Source organism: Castanea sativa, chromosome 7 (genome assembly GCF_040712315.1).
Source record: "Castanea sativa cultivar Marrone di Chiusa Pesio chromosome 7, ASM4071231v1".
Taxonomy (NCBI): Eukaryota; Viridiplantae; Streptophyta; class Magnoliopsida; order Fagales; family Fagaceae; genus Castanea; species Castanea sativa.
This window is the reverse complement of record NC_134019.1, coordinates 18,503,010-18,515,916: the sequence shown is the minus strand read 5'-3', so window position 1 is coordinate 18,515,916 and position 12,907 is coordinate 18,503,010. Positions and strand designations below refer to the sequence as shown.

Here is a 12,907-nt window from a genome sequence, read left to right as displayed (position 1 = left end):
TGTTCAAAAACATCAACTGGTTTAGGTGGTTTTTGGCTGTTATAATAAGATGTACAAGACACATTCAAATGGCAAGCACGGAGAGCAGTAAAGTAAAAACTCAAAAAACATAAAAAGACAAGGGGAGAGAAACAAACCAACAGAGAGAGACTGCAAGTCCAAAATTCTCCTCACAAAAAAAACCTAGCAAATTACAGAAACTAAACTTTCGTTAAAATACATCCCATCCCCCATACAATGTGAGCACAATGCAGAGAAATCCCAATCACATAAATCTTAATGGAGAGAATCCAACTCTTAACATATGTAATGTTGTCACAGAACACAGGAGAATGTCATCTCACCCTCTACCAGCAAAACTAAAAATTACGTCAACCGCACAACTGTGATGCATCAACACACAAGACGGCCAGCAAAACTTATATTAGATCAGCAACATTCATTGGCATTTCATCAATCTGAGTACTGTAGTACTGCTCAATGTCTCGTAGGATTTTAATATCATCACTTTTGACAAAGTTTATTGCAACACCCTGCAAACATCAAATAGCCATTTTCAGAGACAATGCCCAGATTAACCAGAAGAGAAAGAGAGAGAGATAAGGAAAACAAGAATATTAGCTAGCAGCTAGTCAGCAAGAAATGAATAAGAATGAGAAAAATGGAAAAAAGAGAATATGAGACAATAAAAATGCACATATATTTCTGCAGCAAATTACAAAATCAAGCGTAATTGAGTTTGCACTAACGGGTTAAGTGGCATCTGCTTGCAGTTAATTGCACTTTTAAGTTTACCATTTGTTTCACTTCACAAGCAACATGTAGTTTTACTCTGTTTAATTTTGCAGTTGGAAACAAAATGTTTTAAATCTATTCAGTTTTGCACATTAGAAGTAATATGATGTGTTTTGAATATCCTTCATATAGAGAAGAAAAAAATTGATAGTCAACTTCTTGCACAGAAGGCCAGGCCGCCAAGTATTAAAATTCATCCACAATACATAATAGAATAAATACCTTTCTTCCAAAACGACCAGAGCGACCAATACGATGAATGTAAAGCTCACGATTGTTTGGGAGGTCATAATTGATCACCAAAGAAACCTGACAAAAGAAAAATGAAGAAAACATGAATGGAGAAGTATAAACACCATGAGTTGTTCTTCCACATAAAATATACAAGTGGATATATACCATGATTATTTAACTTCAAGTGCACAAAGGGATGTGATTGTTCATGTGTAAAACAGACAGCTTAAGGAGAAAAATGACAGCAAAGAATTATAACCTGTCTATGGAGGACAAAACTCAGAATATACAATTTATGGACCATTTTTAATAGATCATTTTCCAAAACCCTCCCTATATATATTACATCCAAGTAGAAGCACACATCAACACTTGACAACATGAAACACACCTAACTATTGTACCACAAGCAGGCAGCAAGTTCTAACCCCCCCACCCCCCACAAAAAAAAAAAAAAAAACTGATAGGCATCTAGGTTCATTAGTCACAGTACCTAGAAGTCCCATACATTTATCAACTCACAGAATTAAGAATTACCAGTCATTCTAATGCAAGTCAGCAAATTTTCTCAACAATTAACTTGGTCCAGTAGGGGAGGTATTGGTCGTTTGCCACCTCATTAAATCCAAAGTCAACTGAATTTTTTTTTTCCTAATGATTGAAAGTTACACTTACACAACCATTGTGTGACGTTTGCCTCCACTCACATTTGTGTGAGAATGAAGTGTCATTTGAGCTAGCTCTCATTGGCACTGACACTGACAGTGTTTTAACGGGGTCGCAACTTAAGGTCCTACTCATTTTCCATTTCAAATTTAGCTTGCTGTGGAAAAGTAATACATAATATATTAAAGAAGAGACAAACAACTTGCCTGTTGGACATCAATCCCCCTGGCCCAAACATCTGTTGTTATTAGGACACGGGTTTGACCAGCCCGAAACTCTTCCATAATTGCATCTCTCTCCTTTTGAGGCATGTCTCCATGCATTGATGAAACAGTGAAGTTATTGCTACGCATCTTTTCTGTTAGCCAATCCACCTGTTCCAAGATTAATTTAAGTATAACATCATATTCATCAACCAGTACATAAAAGCCAGAAGGAACAAATAAAAAAAGGGCAGTGAAATAGGAAGAAATCTAGATATGCTAAGCTAAAAGGGGAATAGGGATCATTCTACACCCTGTGAAACTTTAAAGAACATCTTACTCACTTGGAAAGCAAAAGACAATACTAAAACTTTTCCTTTGTCTCTATTTTACTTCACTGGTGTTCATGTTAACTATTGCACTTGCATGAAGCCATATGGCCAAGAATATTACTTGGTAAACTACGAACCTAACAATAGACTGATACTTGAAAGCTTTCTTCATTATATTCTCAATATTAGGCAAGATAACACTACAAGAACTTGAATCCAAAATTTGATCAAGGACAGCACTACCTTTCTCTTTGTGTTGCAGAATATGACAGCTTGGGTGATCGTAAGGGTATCATAAAGATCGCATAAAGTATCAAACTTCCACTCTTCCCTTTCCACGGCAACAAAAAATTGTTTGATGCCCTGTCATCATAAAAAGATAAAAAGAAAACCATTATCAAACTACAGATTTACAATGACATAAAAACTTGCATTCAGATCTACATCCAAAGGTAGCTGATACAACATACAAACATTACTTACCTCCAGAGTCAACTCATCACGTTTCACAAGTATCCGTATAGGATCTGTCATAAACTTGTTTGTCATCTCCAAAATTTCATGAGGAAGGGTAGCAGAAATCAAGCAAACCTACAACAACTTATCAATTTCAGTACCAACATGGCCAGTCTCTGCAGAACCTTGCATGAACTTATAACAGGAGACAACAAACTATTACTTTATTCCTAATAGCGTAGGCATCAAAAATTGCAAAAGCAAGTCATCAACATAGATTAAAGAGAAATTTACAACAAAACTTATGTTGTAAAAGAACACTAGCAATGGAACATAGGAAAATCTTCCAAATGATTGGAAACGACGAATCAACTTCAATCAGAAAGACCAAGTGCACACTTGATGCCAAAAGGAATAATGCATTATGCTGTTGTAAGGTTTCCTAGCCATGTAATTTTTTTTATTAGAGCCTTACGTATCAAAAAAAAATTATTAAAGGCTCAATTTATTATTGCTAAGTTGATTTCCCACAGGCTTTACTCATGTTTTCTGAAATCCTATTAATTCATGGACATTTCCTTTAGTTTAGTGTCAGATTCAGTGGAATGTGCTGTTGTCATGGCCCATAAGTCTGCTTATCATTTACATGTTGATGTAGCTTTGAGTAAGATTCCAACTTACTTTACTAGTCAAACTATTTTCATTCCCCCTTTTCCCCCAAAAGAGAGGAAGTTGGTAGTTCATTCCAAAACAGCCAACATGAAGCTATGTGATCTGTCAATTAAATTTATCAATTTGAACACAGAATTTTCTGCAGATTTTAAAGTATCTTTCAGAGAATGATTTCGTTCTTCTATAATGCAATTGCTTAAAACATGTGTAACTGTTAAGGAAACCTAGACATGATTTCATTAGTTATATTTCATTTTAGCTTGTTTTTAAAATTCTAGAGTGGACATGATAATCCGTTACTTACTATCAAAATTTCAATTATTTTTTATTTGTAAGTTATACATGCATCCCATGACTTAAACCACAACCTCACTCTCCACCCAATTCTTTATGTAGGTAGGAAAGCCATTTGAGCTAGAGCTCATTTGCCCACCAAAATGACTATTATTCTAAACTAAACCTAGCAATTACTGAACCTAATTAACATCACACCACAACCAACAAATCCTCACAATGTGCTGAAAATCTAGGAATTGAGCATCAGCTGTGGTGTTGAAACAACTTGACCTACATCAACTACTTTTTCTTTTGGTAATGTCACTAACAAGTAACAATAGCTAAAATTACAGGACTTGTTACAGAAAGCAACCCATAACTATTCAACCAATGACAACAGCAAATCAACACGCAGTTCCATCGCAGGAAAAACTTAATTAGCTAGGTAGAATTGTTATTTTTTTTCTTTTCCCTTTTTATGGTGGGGAGAGAGAGAGAGAGAGAGAGAGAGAGAGAACCTGAAGCACTGGTGGCAGATATCTGTATATATCATAAATCTGATCCTTGAACCCTCTGCTCAACATCTCATCAGATTCATCCTGTTGGAGCATCACAAAAATTAAAAATTAATCCCTACCAAGCTTACACACACACACACACACGCACACAACACTAAAAACGTCAGATTAATAAAGAGAGAATTTACTTATAGAGAGAGAGAGAGAGTTAAAAGAGTAAGGTTAGGGATCACAAAACATAAACTTACAAGAATTAACAATTTGATGTGTGTAGTTTTCAGTGTTCTCCTTTTGATCATGTCACAAACTCTGCCTGGAGTTCCAGACACCACCTGAACACCGTTTTCTAGCTTTCTGATATCATCACCCACACTCTTGCCTCCAATGCATGCATGTACTTTAATACTTATGAAATTACCCATTGCCAATATCACCTTCTCTGTCTGAGATGCCAATTCTCTTGTTGGTGACAAGATCAAGGCCTGGACCCTGTTTAATTTCAGACATTTAAAAAATAAATAATAAACCATTATGAGCATAAACCAGCTGTAACAGAAAAATGAAACCAAAAGATAGAAGCATCCCAATAGCTCCTAGCTATAGAAGTAAGTCATCATGAAACACATGATAATGCCTAGAATGATCCATTAAGTGATATTATGTTTACCTCAAGAAGTCACATGTCCTAATCATTAATCGATTAAAAATAGTAAAGATTGTAAATCCTTTCAATGGTCTAATCTAAACTTAATGACAGTACATAACACAACCAACTATGATTATAGCACACAAACATGACAAAGCTAAAGCACTCTGGTTTTCATCAAGTATCAGATTAAACAAAATCAACCTACATCATCTCACCTATGCCTTTGACTGAATACATCAGCTTCAGCCCAACAAGGTTCTTATTTAAAAATTGAACAGTTAAAGTTGCCAGTGCATCGGCCATTCGGCAAGTAGGAAAATTCAAAGCACAAGGTTTGTCAATGTATAATGTTCGTATCAAATATCTTTCACAGAGTTAGTCAATGAGCACTGAATGTGCCATAATGGGTACTCTTAAAAGACATAAAATATAACACCTATAATCATCTTTACATATGAACGATGAAAGGGCCGTCTCTAGAGAACTAGAACATGAATCCAGTGGCAAGTCAAGGATCTCCTTGTCAGTACGCCTATTGAAGCAAGGAAGGATGGGGCAGCAGGCAAGGCATCCTGCTACTATTCCCCTAACAACTTCAGGCCATTGTACTTCTTAAAGTCCAGTCTTTAAACTAACAAAGATAACATATTAAAAAACTTAAGACTGACTATCATCATGCTTGAAGGAAACTTTATTCACAACATTCAAGCTCGGGAATTTCCTGACACTAAACGAGGCCTTCAGTCTAAGAAAAAATGGTGGTTAAGAGCCTCCAACTCATAAGGGCTGAAAGTTAAAAGTTAACTAAGACCATTCCTATTTCTTGCGTAAGAGGACATTTATCTTGAATTGTCATAAGTACAGTTCCGTATCTGAACTCAAACCATACCTCTCGAACAAGGAAGTCTAAAATCCACAAACCTCAAATGCTCTGAAGTCCACCAACAATAAATTCAAACAACTAGTTAAATCTACCAATAAAACAAAAACGAGTTATCTTTTCTTAGGACAATTAAATTCACCTAATGCACTGCCCTATAGGGTAATATACCTTTAAAAAAAAAAAAAAAAAAAACTCCCTTTTACTGACACCCATTTTCATAACTCGTTGATTTGTGTGATTGTAGCGGTCAATGAATAGTGGTGAGCAGCAAGTATCTATCACTCCCACAAGTCAGCAAATTGTAATTTTTTTATTTATAGGAACAAGTTGTAAAATTGAATGTGTGATTAGATGGGTAACTATAACTATTCTTTTACTAAAAACCCATTATATATAATACACAATAAATTACCCTTTTTCCCCCAAAAAGAAAAAATTAGGGTTTCAGTTTACAAAGTTCAAACCCTAAACTACACTCCACAACCAAAACAAAACCATAATTAAGAAAACAATGAAAAAAGTAGTACAGAAAAGGAAAAGAGATTAAGAGGACGCACTCTCTGCTGGTTGTATCGACGGTCTGGCAAACGGTGAGGCCAATCATGGAGGTTTTTCCGGTACCGGACTGAGCCTGAGCGATGACATCCCGGCCCTGGAGAATGGGAACCACGGCGCGCTGCTGAATCGCGGAGGGCTTCTCGAAGCCATACTGGTAGATGCCGCGGAGCAAGTCGTCTTTGATTCCCATGTCTGCGAAGCTGGTTACTACCTGGACCTCCTTTGAGGTCTCGAACTCCAGCGCCTCCTCCGGCGCCGTCACCCGCCGTGGGTTTTGGCGGACCATGCTTGCGCCGCCGAGGTCTGACATTTTTCTGGTTTCGATTTTCTGTGGGTTTAGGGATAGTGAGAAAAAAAGAGAAAGAAGGATCGAGATGATGAGAGTCTAGAAGCTCCAAAAAATGAGTAAGGAAAAAGGGATGAGGTGGTGTTTTTTTTTTACATTCGAAGACTTTATAATAGTAATACCTTCGCCGACTTTTCTTTTTCTTTTTCTTTTTTTTCTTTTTTTTTTTGGTTAAAAGATGATATATCAAGAGTTAATAAATATATATTTTAAAGAAAAAAGTTCTACGTCAAAAGCCAACAAGTTCTCTATCATAGGCAAATATTTCATGAAAAGATATAAGAAAGTTATAGATCCGATCCAAACTTTGTTAATGCATCAACACATTGGTTAGTTTCGGTAAACATATTCAATCTACCTTGTTAGACATAGCTTTTAATAACGTTTTAACTAAACTTATAGTTGGAGTTTCATTCGGCTAAATTGGGGGTTATTTTTATTTTGGTTTCTAAAGTTTTAAACTTTTTTCTATCTTTTTCCTTAAAAGAAAATATAAAAGTTTGAAACTTTTCTTTTCAACTCATAAGTTTGACTCAAATTAGTCATTACGTCTCACCGACTTGGCTATTAAAGTGTTAAATTAGCACCTAATCACACCAAATTGACTATTTAGTTGCTAAATTAGCACCTAATCATGTGTCTAGCGTCTACATCATTGTTTTTTTGTCCAATTAACCTGAACTAGTGATTAGTGCAATGCATAATTACATTATAAAAATGTTTTGTAAAAACTTGTCTTTTTAATTCATGTATAATACTTATTAGGTACTATTATTGAGAATTAATTAGTAATATTACATGTCATTCAATAAAGAGGAAATGTGAAATACTTTAATTGATATAATTTAGTATATGAACATATTGTTTGAATGAACTCACAAATTTTTAATTATTCTACTAACTTAACTGCATGATTATTTTCTATATTTTTTTATTGCATGTAATATTATTTTTTTGGAGAACTGTTGGTTTTTGTTTCAATTATTGCTAAAGCAATTAAATTTGAGCAATAATGTTATATTTCCAAATCGGTTGTTTTTTACTATATATTTCAGAAAAATAAACATATAAATTATCAAGATGCTTGTGCCTCAATGGCATTGCCTAGAAAAACCCAAATTTAAATCATTCCTCCAAACTTATTGTGAGCACCTAAACAAAAAATTATATAAATTCCCTTTATATGTTTTTTTTTTTTTTTGAGGAAACAATAGTAGACTTTATTAATTGATAAATATGATATACATTGAGGAAGAGAAAAGAGGGACATATGACCCCCTTTTTCTCTTTTGCAACACTAGCATACGCTAGAGTAGCACGATTACATCGTAAATAAAAGAAAGAAAAGAAAGAAAAGAAACAAAGAAACAAAGAAAAAGCTTCAAAATCCAAACTACTATAAGAAAAGTGAATCTTCACTTGGATGCCCAGAAAATCTGAAAAAAATGTCAAATGACACCTTCTTGATTTACATGGACATCAAAGTGATGAGTGTTTTTTTATTTCCTTTTTTTTTTTTTTTTGGTTGAGAGAAACTTGGAAAGCAATTAGGACTAAGATTTTTTCATGGAGATAAAGGGGGGTTGAGTACCAACCCCAATGATGGGAAAAGCCGAATCTAGTTTTGTCTGCTTAGGATGTGGTTCAAGCTGGGTATTCAAATCAGAGACTTCAGCAGGCCATTTGGAAAGGAGAAATGTTGGATTGATAGAGATTTTTGAATTTGAAATCCCTTTATTTCTTAAAACACGCTTCCAACTACGAAGGGAATATTTTCTCTGCTCCATATTTTCGGTGTTGACATCTGAACAAGATTCCATTTCAATATCCTCATAATTATCTCCAAGCACTTCAATAGAATTTTTAAAATCTTTAACACTTATCTCCAAATTTGGACCATTAGGATGTAACACCATAGAGTTTGAAAAAGATTCTTTGATAACCTCCCCACAATTAATGGCCTTATCACTAAATGTTTGAGCATTATAAGGAGACTCCTTATATGTATCTTTAAAATCTAAATTAAAGATATAATATATAGCCAACTAGCCAACGGTGTGCTCTCGTGCCTAAGTGCATGTGGAAGCAGTGAGGGTCTTCCAGGTTTTCCTTGCAAAAGTGAAGTGGTTCTTGTTCTTGTACGTAGGACCAGCTGAGGTTGTGTGATATGGTTGAGGAATTAGAAGAGCTCTGGAAAAAGTTATCCTTCACTAAGGAGGAGGATGAAAGCTTAGTTTTAGGAAGTAGCTCTATAGAAGTTGCTAAGGCGATAGGAAAAAATTGCCTTGTGATGAAGGTGCTCTCCCCAAAGAGCATAAACATTGAGGCGCTTAGAAAGAACCTCAGAATGGTTTGGAAACCAAGTAAGAGTGTCCAGATAAACGAGGTGGAGGACGAGCTATATCTAGTGGAGTTTGGGGATGGGGGGGATAAGAAAAGAACTATAGAGATGCGCTCATGGACGTATGAGAAGTCCCTGATCTTGCTTAAGGAGTTTGAGGGTGAGCAGGTCCCAAAGGATATCTCTTTGTGGTAGTCTCCGTTTTGGGTGCAGATACACAACCTTCCGCTAAAAAGTAGAACAAGGGAAACGGGGCAGGTGATAGGGACAAGTTTGGGTGAGGTTATGGATGTGGACATATCGGAATTGGGGGTTAATTGGGGTAAGTGTTTATGGGTAAGAGTGTTGATGGACGTAACAAAAAAACTAGTGAGAGGGAAAAGGATAGTCATTGAGGGAGGGGAGCAAAGGTGGATAACGTTTAAATACGAGAGGTTACCAAATTTTTGTTACAAATGCAGTCTGCTCAGCCACGGGATCAAGGAGTGCAAGAATAAGAATGGTTCGGGTGCTAATACGGAGCTTAACAATTTCCAGTATGGGGCGTGGCTGCAGGGTGAGGCATCGAGGAAAGGTGGAGGTGATTTCACAAGGTTTAGGCTTATGGAGGAGAGTTTCAGTAAGGGTGGTCCGATGCGCAAATCGGAGGGAGGTCAATTGCCGCGGAAAGAAACACCAGACGGAAGAAGGGAGGTGGGAAATGTGTCCGAGTCAACGGCGACAATCACAGAGCATTGGGTAAATAAGAATGAGACAAAAACAGGGGTTCAGGAGTGTCAGGAGCAAAGGGGTGATCATGAGAATGAATGGGCAGTAGTCGTGGAGGGATGTCCAAAGGGATCTTTCCTTTCTCAGGTAAGGATACATTAGAAGCTGGAGGGGCTCAAAAAAAGTCAGAAGAAGGGATGCAGGGGGTGACAGAGACGTGTCAAAGGATTGAAAAACATTTCGAGTTCAGGATGGTGCCAAATGGGAAAGGAAAAGTAAAAGCAGGCGAGGCTGGGAGTGTGGGATATGGGCCTAGCCCAATGGCATTATGCTTTGATGAGAAGATGGGCTGTGTTGCAGAACCTTTGGGCCCAACAAGTGGCCACTGGAAGAGGCTGCCAAGGGTAGTTCGTGGTGACAATCCGGAGAAGGAATTGGGCCCAATGCCGAAGAAAAGAGAGAACCCCACACCCATTCAAGAACTGGAACCAAACAACCAAAATCAGAAAAGAACAAAAGTCTCTGTCCAAAACAAAACACAAAGTGAAAAACTTGCAACGGATGGCGGTGAGGCGGTAGCTGTGGTGTAGCACCACCGAGCCCAATGAGGGTGTTATCATTGAACTGTTGGGGTTTAAGGTCATCTCTGGTTGTCCGGCTTCTCTCCAACGAAGTGAAGTAAAAAAACTCGATATTGGTTTTCCTTATGGAAACCAAAGCAGGGGTGAATCGGATAAAAGGACTACAACAAAAGTTGGAGTTAACATAGGGTATCACGGTACCGAGTGATGGGCGGAGCGGGGGTCTGGCTATGCTGCGGTGAGGGTGTGGTAGTGTGCTTGAAGAGCTGCTTAAATACCCACATCGATGTGGTGGTGCAAGGTGAAGGAGGGGTAAACCCGTGGAGGGCAACGAGCTTTTACGGCCATCCTGACACTAGTAAAAGGTACATTTCTTGGGAACTTTTGGTGGCTCTGAAAAATCAGTGTGATAGCCAACTAGCCAATGGTGTTGGTACCTCATTTTGGAGGCAATAATGAGGAGGTTGGGTTTTCAGGAGGGGTGGATCAGGCTGATCACGATGTGTGTTTCCGCAGTTTCCTACTCGATGTTAATCAACAAGGAACCAAAAGGCAATATTATTCCGACTAGGGGGCTGCGACAGGGGGATCCGATATCCCCCTACCTTTTTCTGTTGTGTGCCGAAGGTTTAAGGGAGTAAACGGAAAGGCTGATAAGAGGAATCTCAGTGTGTTGAGGTGCACCTAGGATCTCTCATCTCCTATTCGCTAATGATTATATAATTTTTGGGGAGGCAAGTGTAAAGGAAGACAATAGGGTGCTAAAGGTTCTAGCAAACTATGAGAGGGAATCGAGGCAAAAATTGAATAGAGAAAATACGGTGCTCTTCTTCAGCAAGAACACATACAGTGATGTCCAAGAGGAAATAAAAACTAGCTTTGGGGCACAAATTATTCATAAGCATGAAAGGCATTTAGGATTGCCTACCCTAGTGGGGAGGGGAAAAAAGAAGGCTTTTAACCATATAAAGGATCAAGTTGGGAGGCGAATAGCGGGGTGGAAGGGTAAATTGCTATCTATAACGGGAAGAAAAATTCTTATTAAGGCGGTGGCTCAAGCGACTACGACATACACTATGAGCTGCTTTAAACTTCCGGACTCCTTGTGCAAGGAATTAATCTCCATGGTGAGCCAATTTTGGTGGGGGCAAAGAGACAAAGAAAGGAAGATGGCGTGGATGTCTTGGGAGAGTCTTTGCACACCCAAATCAGAAGGTGAAATGGGATTTAAAGACCTAAGGGCCTTTAATATGGCAATTCTAGCAAAGCAAGGTTAGTGGCTTAAGCAAAACCCACATTCCCTCACCCATAGAGTTTTTAAAGCTAAGTATTTTGCGGGGTGTTCTTTCATGGAAGCACAGGTAGGAAAGAAACCATCTTACGTATGGAGAAGCATAATGGCTGCGATGGAAACCATCAAGTTTGGATCGAGGTGGATTGTGGGGAATGAGAGAAGTGTGAAGATTTGGCGAGATAGATGGCTGCATTCCCCGGAGTCATTCAAAGTGACTAGTCCTCAAGGACTGGGTACGGAGCTGGAAAAGGTGGATCAACTCATTGGCAGTGAGTCTGTGGGGTGGAAAACAAACCTGATAAAGAAGACTTTCCTTCCCATAGATGCAGAGAAAATCTTCAGTATCCTGTTGAGCCCTCGGCTGCTAGAGGACATTGAGGTGTGGGTTTGATCTAAAAATGGCCTTTTTACGGTTAGGAGTGCTTATGGGGTGTCTTTAAAGCTCTTGCAGAGGGCGGGTTCCTTTTTAGAAAGGGGAGAAGGGTTGGACAAAGCTAAAAGGTCTCAGTTTTGGCAAGGAATATGGAAGCTGAATTGCCCAAATAAAGTAAAACATTTCTTTTGGAGGGCTTGTAGAGATATCCTAACAACTAATTATCGTTTGGCTGCAAGGAAGGTATGTACAAATGACAGATGCGGCTTGTGTGGTGGCTGTGAGTCTTCAGGTCACATCCTATGGAATTGCAAATTTGCAGAGGAGGTCCTGAAGGAAACTGAGCTTGGGTTGCTTGGGTTGTATCAGCCAATAAAGGGCTTGGGCTGCCTGGGTTGTATCGGCCAATAAGGGACTTTGTGGATGTGGTTTGGGCATTGAAAGAAAGAAAGGTGGATGTGGTTTGGGCATTGAAAGAAAGAAAGGTGGATTTGGATTGGGATTTGTTTGCTATCACGACGTGGCTCATTTGGAACAATAGAAATAGTTTCAAACATGAAGGGAAGTCCAAAGAGGCGAAGAGAATTGCCAAAGAAGCCCGTGAGTTGGGGAAGGAAATTTAGGAAGATTAGAGCTCAAACTCGCGTGGAATGGCATCGGGCTACAGCCAGTGGAGACCTCCGACGAAGGGGAAGTATAAGGTAAATGTGGATAGGGCGGTCTTCGCGAAAGTGGGGTGTTGTGGTATTGAGGTAGTCATCATAAATGAGGAAGGATTGTTAATGGAGGCAATGAGTAAAAAAGTGCATTTCCCTCTTGGGGCCATGGAGGTTAAAGCGATGGCGTTGGAGGATGGAATTCAGTTGGCTAGGAACTTAGGACTGAGGGATATTGGTATGGAAAGTGATGCTCAAACGATAATGTTGGCTGTTGGAGGGACTGTCCCAGGACCGTGCTCAATACAGAGAATCGTGGAAGGGGCTATCTGCTTTCAGCTCATAGAGCTTTGCTCATGTGCGTAG

General features: G+C 38.5%; 2 protein-coding genes across 2 annotated transcripts; one reads left to right on the top strand and one right to left on the bottom strand.

Moving 5' to 3' along the window:
• On the bottom strand, window positions 1-6,669 carry LOC142643027 (eukaryotic initiation factor 4A-3). The gene is made up of 8 exons (XM_075817552.1): window positions 6,242-6,669; window positions 4,401-4,641; window positions 4,153-4,233; window positions 2,714-2,821; window positions 2,474-2,593; window positions 1,902-2,069; window positions 1,018-1,104; window positions 1-533 (listed from the first exon to the last, which is right to left on the bottom strand). Exons 1-8 carry the CDS (start codon window positions 6,550-6,552, stop codon window positions 420-422), a joined length of 1,230 nt encoding a protein of 409 aa, XP_075673667.1. The 5' UTR covers window positions 6,553-6,669; the 3' UTR covers window positions 1-419.
• Window positions 6,670-12,535: 5,866 nt separating this feature from the next.
• LOC142644083 (uncharacterized) lies at window positions 12,536-12,907 on the top strand. Its single transcript, XM_075818761.1, has one exon. It carries the CDS (start codon window positions 12,536-12,538, stop codon window positions 12,905-12,907), a length of 372 nt encoding a protein of 123 aa, XP_075674876.1.

What these genes read in the sequence shown, in the direction of transcription:
- LOC142643027 (XM_075817552.1), bottom strand. Translation starts at nt 6,552, where the DNA reads ATGTCAGACCTCGGCGGCGCAAGCATGGTCCGCCAAAACCCACGGCGG. An exon ending in TCTGCAACACAAAGAGAAAG is followed by an intron (nt 2,070 to 2,473) that starts GTAGTGCTGTCC and finishes ATCTTGGAACAG; the next exon opens with GTGGATTGGCTAACAGAAAA. An exon ending in CTGGTCGTTTTGGAAGAAAG is followed by an intron (nt 534 to 1,017) that starts GTATTTATTCTA and finishes TGATGTTTGCAG; the next exon opens with GGTGTTGCAATAAACTTTGT.
- LOC142644083 (XM_075818761.1), top strand. Translation starts at nt 12,536, where the DNA reads ATGGCATCGGGCTACAGCCAGTGGAGACCTCCGACGAAGGGGAAGTAT.